Consider the following 7,123-nt stretch of genomic DNA (forward strand, 5'->3'; position numbering starts at 1 on the left):
CAACGGGGCTCCAAACAGCCCCATTGCCAGAGCGACGTGTAGCATCATGTCGTGGCGACGGCGGTGCAACACGTCTCGCCGTCCCCGCGGCACGGATTCTGCAAAGACATGCGGATCCCCCGCCGCGATTTGGCGAGATTTGGGAGCCCTAGAGCCAACAGCCACATTTGTTTATTCAAGACTGCCCCCACCCCACGTTTAAAGTGGCGGCAGCTGATTTTTTTACCTCAAAAGGAGGGCCGTGAGTCAGGGGAACGGGACTCTTCCACCCTCACCTCCCTGCCATTGGTCACTTCAGCAGGCCCGTAGCCAGGATTTTGTGATTTGTGGAGCAAATTTTTTTCTGGTGGGGCTGAAGTTCTCAGCTCAGAAAGAAAAGCCAATTAGCCAATGGAAAGCTGTTACCAGGGTAGATCTCTAAATTGCAAGCTGTCAACCACTTTAGATGACAGTTCTCAGCTGCTGCAAGTAGTGAGCCAGTTTGGTGTGGTGGTTCAGTGTGCAGACTCTAATCTGGGAGAACCGGGTTTGATTCCCCACTTCTCCACTTGCACCTGCTGGATGACCTTGGGCAAGCCGTAGTTCTGATAAGAGCTGTCCTGGGGAAGAGCCGTTTCTGTCAGAGCTCTGCACTGTGGCCGCGCAGCCTCGAGTGAGAAATTGACCAGTAGAAGTGGGGCAAAGGGAGGTGCGACCGCAGTGCAGCTCTTGTGTGAAATCGGTCTGTGTGTGTGTGTGTGTGTGTGAGAGAGAGAGAGAGAGAGAGAGAGAGAGAGAGAGAGAGAGAGAGGGAGAATTCTTACATATTTAGGTTTCCATTTAATTTATTTCACCTAAAATGATATCTGGGGCAAATGTGAACTTTTCTGTTAAGCTGCAATACGTGAGGAATTTTCTGAGAAGCTTAAAGAACTTTGGTAAAACTAGCGACATTTCTTGGGTGGGAGTTGGTTTCCCCGCATCCCGCCAACAATATTTTAAAGGGTTTTTTTTTCTTTCTTTCAGAAAAGGATCGAAATGGAGGGGTCTGGCTCTGGATCTGGCGATTTTGACAAAGACATCGAACTTCCGAGAGTAAGTAGGCGCTGATAGTTTGCTGAGGTTTCTTAAAGGCCTTTACAAACCACAGGACAAAGTTTGAGTCCAGTGGTGCCTTCAAAACCAACAAATTTGACTCTAGTTATCAGTTTTTGTGTGAATGCACACTTCGATACCATGCGCACGAAAGCTTATACCCAGAATCAAATTTGTTGGTCTTAAAGCTGCCACTGGACTCAAACTTTGTTCTATTGCATCAGACCAGCATGGCTAGCCACCTGAATTTACAAACTACAGTTTGTAAGGGATGGAAGTCTTTTGTAAGCTAAAAATGACTACTATGAATTGCTGCAGAGCTAGACGGGGGCCTAGAAAATTTGGTCCCTTCAGAATTTAGACTTGATAATCTACTTGGGGAATTAGTTTATACCCCACATCACTGGTGACCTTAGGGGTGAGGAGAGGGAGTGGGTTTGAAGTCCAGTCATCAAAAATGTGGGCTGGCGGTGGGTGGGAGCGGGCAGGACCACAGAAACGGGAGCCAGTGCGTTGTAGTAGCCAGTGTCGGACTAGAATCTGCGAAACCCAAATTCTAATCCCCACTCTTCCATGAAAGCTTGCTGGGTGACCTTGGACCAGTCACGCACTCTCAGCCTATCCTACCTCACAGGGTTGTTGTGAGGATAAAGCAGAGGAGAACGACATAAGCTGCTTCGGATTCCCAAACCTGGGTTCCCCAGATTCTAGACTGACACTTTAGCTACTACAACACACTGGCTCCAGTGTCCTCCATCCTGCCCACGCCCACCCACCTCCAACCCATGTTTTTGATGACTGGACTTCAAATCCACTCCATCTCCTCACCCCTTTCATTTTTAAATTTTTTAAAAGGCACTAAAATATTTTTTTAATATATAAGTTTTTTATTGGGTTTTACAAAAGAGACAAACAAAACAAGTATAACAGTGACAAACACAAAAAACCCTCATCGTCATAATATCACATAAATATACAATGCATGAACGATAAATAAAGAATCGTAAATACTTCTCCCCCGTTGTACTGAAAAATTATTTAAGCTAGTAACTTTGACTCATTCCTGGAGTCTAAATCATTAATGCCCTTACTTCAAACCTATAATCTTAAATTTACCGAGAGACTTGATTGGTGTATCCTGCTAATTGGCTCTGATTCATTTAGTCAGTTTCGGGTAACTTATAAAAACTGCAAACAAATACAAAAATAGCAAACCAATTCAGACCACATATCCTGCAAATAGCCGTTCTACTACCATCTCGGTTCAACCTCCTTGCTCAATTAATTATTTGTCCCTCTCATCTCAGAAACAAATTCCAAACCAAAGTCAACTCAAATTAGCTTAAACTACCAATTTATGTCCCTTTACCTATTGCCTCTGATCTCTACCTCAGCAATCCTTTGGTAACATTCCTTTAAGCTAATCTTAACTTTCACTTTCAATATTAATAAATCAAATTTCATACTCCTGACATCCCCACAAAATCTATATTCCGCTAACCTTACACCTTACGCCCTTCTTTTCTGTTTAAACATATTTAACAATGTTTATATCTTATATGTATCTGTCATTATAGCTATTACAGTCACATTCAATTCAATTAACTTTTTTTCTTGATTTCTCCTGTTTTCTTCCACGTGTCTCAAATTTTTGAATTCTTGTATGTCTTTTTCTAAGGTCCTGATTTTCCAAAATTCTTGTTCAAACCCTTTTACAGTCTTATTCAGGCATTTGGGGGTGTTAACACTCCTCAGTCTTTCCCTTAGTTTCTTTCCTTTTATTGTTCTTGTCTTTTTCCTGGCAGTAAGCTCCAGCAAGCCTCTTTTCCTTTTTTGTGTTTGGAACTTTCTTTGATTCTCCAATATAGACACCTGGGTATCCACCTCTTGAGGTTCTTCTTCTTTGGCCATATGTAGGATAGTGTGAGTCTCATTTTCTTGTTCCTGAGCTTCAGCCCCCCTTCTTGTTTCTTGCCTTCGTTCTCCATTGCTCTTCTCCTCTATCTTCTCACCTGTGAGGTTTTTTAAAAAGTCCTCACATGCTGCCTTACAGGCTTGTTTCACCACCTTTCCACAGGCTTGTCTCACTATATTTGCTAATGTTTTTTGGAACTGTTCTCCCATAAGTCCATCATACAGTATGTCATGGGCTGAGCCCTCAGTAGCTTCCGCCGCCGCCATTTTCTCTTATCACAATCCTTCTCTATTAGTCCAATCTCAATATATTTCCTTTAATTTCAACTTCAGCACAACTCTCCACAGTCCACAAGTCTCTTTGGTAAACTTAGTACTGTTTGCAATAAAGCGGTGGCAAATATATTTCCCCCCCCCCGTCACTTTTCTTCTCTTTTTAAGTCCCTTTAACTTTCCGCGGCCGCTTCTCTATTCATCAAAGGATACTCACAGGGGGTCTTTATCCTCTGTTTCGCACATCAAACCCATCGGAGGAGGATCTGTAGCTGACTCACCAGTGTGATACACCCGTGCACCCAAACAACGAAGACAAACAAGGCTTAAAAACACGGCTGGCTGCTGCTATAGGAAAACACTGCAACCATGTTTCCTGCTGCCCGACGCTCCTGCTTCAAGGCAAGCCGGTCTCTCCCCCCCCAGTCCCACCCACCTCCAACCCATGTTTTTGATGACTGGACTTCAAATCCACTCCATCTCCTCACCCCTTTCATTTTTAAATTTTTTAAAAGGCACTAAAATATTGATATATCAATATACCATTGTAATGATAGGTCTAGCAGGTTCTCTGCATTCCCAGCTTTCATTTTAGAAAAGGGAAGTCTCTAGCGTTTTCCCTCACAGAGATATGCCTTTTTCCTTATATTGCCCTGAGGAAAGAGACTAGAGACTTACTTTTAAAAAAAATATGAAAGCTTGGAATTCAAAGAACCTGCTTAATCTGTCATTGTAATGGCATATGGATATGTTTTAAGGCTGTTTTTTTTTCAAAAAAAGAAGAAGGGGAGAGCTGGGATGCCTCCAATGATAACAGCATCCTTCCTTGAAAATCCTCCCTAATAAAGGCACTTGTGGAAGAAAATAAACTCACCCAACAACTGCAAGAACACAGAGGAGGGCAGAAGTGCAGAAGAACCGTACCCAAACCAATTCCCATGCTTGTGGATCGACTGCCAAGAAAATCGGGAATAAGTCAAACGTGCGGAAAATCCCCCTGCGTCCTTTCTCCCCTCCCCTGATCACACTTGTGGTCTGTGGTTCCTGGCCACAAACACAATTCAGTGCCACACCAGGAAGGCCTGCACGTACAGTACCAGCCATTTTGCTGCCTGAGACAAAAAAAAACCCATCTGGCATCAGAGGTCCTCCTAAGCTGTGGAGTCTTGTGAGCAAAAATTCTACTTTGTGAGCTACTGGCATTAAAGTTGTGAGTGAGCGATTTGCCTGCTGCATCAATTAGTTTGCCCTGGAGCCATCCTTCCTGAGCTAAGACAAAGATTGTGTGAGCTGGAGGCTAAAAAACTGTGAGCTAGCTCACACTAACTCAGCTTAGAGGGAACACTACCTGGCATCTAGGAGCAAGGTGAGCGTTCCTCCTGGCACACTTCTCCTGTCCCACCACTACAACCATGTTCAGGTGCAGTCACACTGTGGCCGCGTCAGCCAGGGTGTTCTAGCATGCGTAGTCTTAGCACTTGACATGTGCGAAGTACACTTGAAGCTGGGCTCTCCAGACCTCTGCCTAATCCAGCAGTGGCCTTCTGCCTTCTCCATTCCCAAACAGGCAGGGGAGACAAGCGGTGGAGGAGCAACGCACCGGCTGCAGCTTCACTCTCAGACTTGGGCATCTGAAAGGGACCGGCACTGTCTGTGGCAACCAGGGGTCATTTCGTAGAAAAAGAGGTGCAGGGGCTCATTAGCATAACTCATTAGCATAACTTATTTACATATGCCACACCCCCTGACGTCACCGGAAGTATGTCAGAAGGCAACATTCACTGCTCAGGCGCCAGTGGACTGTTTTGGATAGCTAGCTATTATGTGTGGGGGGGAAGGAACGTGCAGATCTGCCCTCGCAGAGGAGGGAGAGCTTGTATCTGAATAAAACTTGGTCTTAGGGGTGCCACTGGACTGTTTTGGACCGGGGGGCCGGGGGGAGCTCTGCAATTTACCTGGCTGCTTCTTGCTCTGACTGAGGGCTGCTGGGAGCAGGGGGTGGGGCTTGTTGCATGTGCCCGCTCCCTGGGCTCTTTACTGCCGGAGCTCTGCTCCTGTGCACTTCTGCAGGAAATGACCCCTGGTGGCAACAAGCAGAGGGTTGAATGCTACCAATCTGCTCCACTAGAGGAGGCTCTTTCTCCTCTTGGATCAGGCTTCCCCAAATGTACGGCACTCAGAAGATTACAGTCTGTGCAGTGGGATACGCTCAAGAGAGCCTCTTGCATCAGGGGAAAAGACTCCTTCCACTAGAGAAGCCTCCATGGGATCCTGACCAGGATTGCCACTTTCATTTCCTGGCTCTGCTCCTGTGCTTCTTTGTCTGGCACACAGCGACGTAATCACTGGAGCTTCACTTACCTTCATTCCAAGAATTCTTTTGTTGATACATTGATTTTAGATAACATGAGCCCATGGAGCTGCCTTATACTGAATCAGGCCCTAGGCCCACCAACGTCAGTCTTGTCTACTCAGACTGGCAGCGGCTCTCCAGGGTCTCACCCAGAGGTCTTTCACATCACCTACTGCCAGATCTTTTAACTGGAGATGCTAGAAGGTTGAACCTGGGACCTTCTGCATGACAAGCAGATACTCTACCAATGAACCATACATGTTAGGGTGCCTCTTAAGGCACAAAAGGACAAGATTTTTTTTTAAATTGTCATGCTTAAGTAATAACTAAAACTGTACATGCCAAACTGTTGCTTGCTACAAAGCTGTCAAAAGCCCCGGAGTTTCCCTTGGTCAGGGGTTTTCAAGTCTGGTTGATGTGCCCTAAAACTGACAGCTGCAGAGAAGCGTTTCTTGTGATGATTTGGGAGTTAAGCAAGATTAGCATTGGTTTCCCTCTCAACCCACTTCCTCCTTGGAATGAGGAAGTGCCAGCCCTCAGCTTCTCCCCACCACTGTATTCTAGAAGCCTGGTCTTCCAAAAGACCTCTATGAGCTGTCAAAGATTATCCAGGGCAGCCCTGGATCACATATGGACAGCCATTTTAAGAGCTTGAACCTCCACCAAGCCACACTTCAAGCAAACAAGAGAGCAGATTATAATAGCCAGGAAACCTACCCAGATAAATTAAGGTTTAAACCTGGATTATGGCAAAAGGGGTTTGGATCTGGCCTGTTTCTGCACTCAGTTTCATCTAATTCCCTGCCATGCTACAGCCACCATCCTGCATGGATGCATAGGTGTCACAGGCAGCAGCTAGAAAAGCTCTCTAATGGCTGCCACAACTCTGGTATGGGGTCTCCTTGGGAGGTGCCCAGAGCACCCACCCAACCCTTTATCCACTTTCCCAATAGGGTATACTTTATATGTGACCGAATGAGGTGTGAGGGCTAGGGGTGTGCAAAAAATGAAATTCAGGTTATTTTGGATTCGGGTCTACTGGACCCAAGAAATATCCATTCACCCGAATATACCCGAATACCAATATCAGTATTCCAGCAGTATTTGGGTAAATATTCAGGAACCCGAATATATTCAGGTCCATTGTACCCTTTGGGAACCCTCCCCACAGGATATAATGAAGACTGAATTTCATGCGCCGCGCCACGGTGTGACTCAAGGAATGAAGGGATTTTAACTTTTAACAGAACCAGTTTGGTGTACTGGTTAAGTGTGTGGACTCTAATCTGGGAGAACCGGGTTTGATACCTCACTCCTCCACTTGCAACTGCTGGATGACCTTGGGCAAGCCACAATTCTGGCACAGCTGTTCTTGAAAAAGAGCAGGTTTTTTTCAGAGTTCTCTTGGCCCCACCCACCTCACAGGGTGTCTGTTGTGGGGACGGGAAGGGAAAGGAGTTTGTAAGCCACTCTGAGACTCCTTTGGGTAGTGAAGGGCGGGGTATAAAT

General features: G+C 45.7%; 1 protein-coding gene across 1 annotated transcript in view; it reads left to right on the forward strand.

Moving 5' to 3' along the window:
- The window catches only part of LOC107117832 (collagen alpha-1(XI) chain-like), a gene marked incomplete at its 3' end in the record, with an annotated part of 23,982 nt that extends 22,908 nt beyond the window's left edge, over positions 1 to 1,074 (forward strand). Inside the window, exon 7 of the mRNA XM_015419997.1 lies at positions 1,006 to 1,074. Coding sequence (XP_015275483.1) covers positions 1,006 to 1,074 — 69 coding nt within the window. The remainder of the gene's footprint in view (positions 1 to 1,005) is intronic.
- Between the last annotated feature and the right edge of the window lie 6,049 nt (positions 1,075 to 7,123).

The sequence above is a fragment of the Gekko japonicus genome, unplaced genomic scaffold (assembly GCF_001447785.1).
Source record: "Gekko japonicus isolate JY-2015 unplaced genomic scaffold, Gekko_japonicus_V1.1 scaffold5230, whole genome shotgun sequence".
In the NCBI taxonomy this organism is placed as follows: Eukaryota; Metazoa; Chordata; class Lepidosauria; order Squamata; family Gekkonidae; genus Gekko; species Gekko japonicus.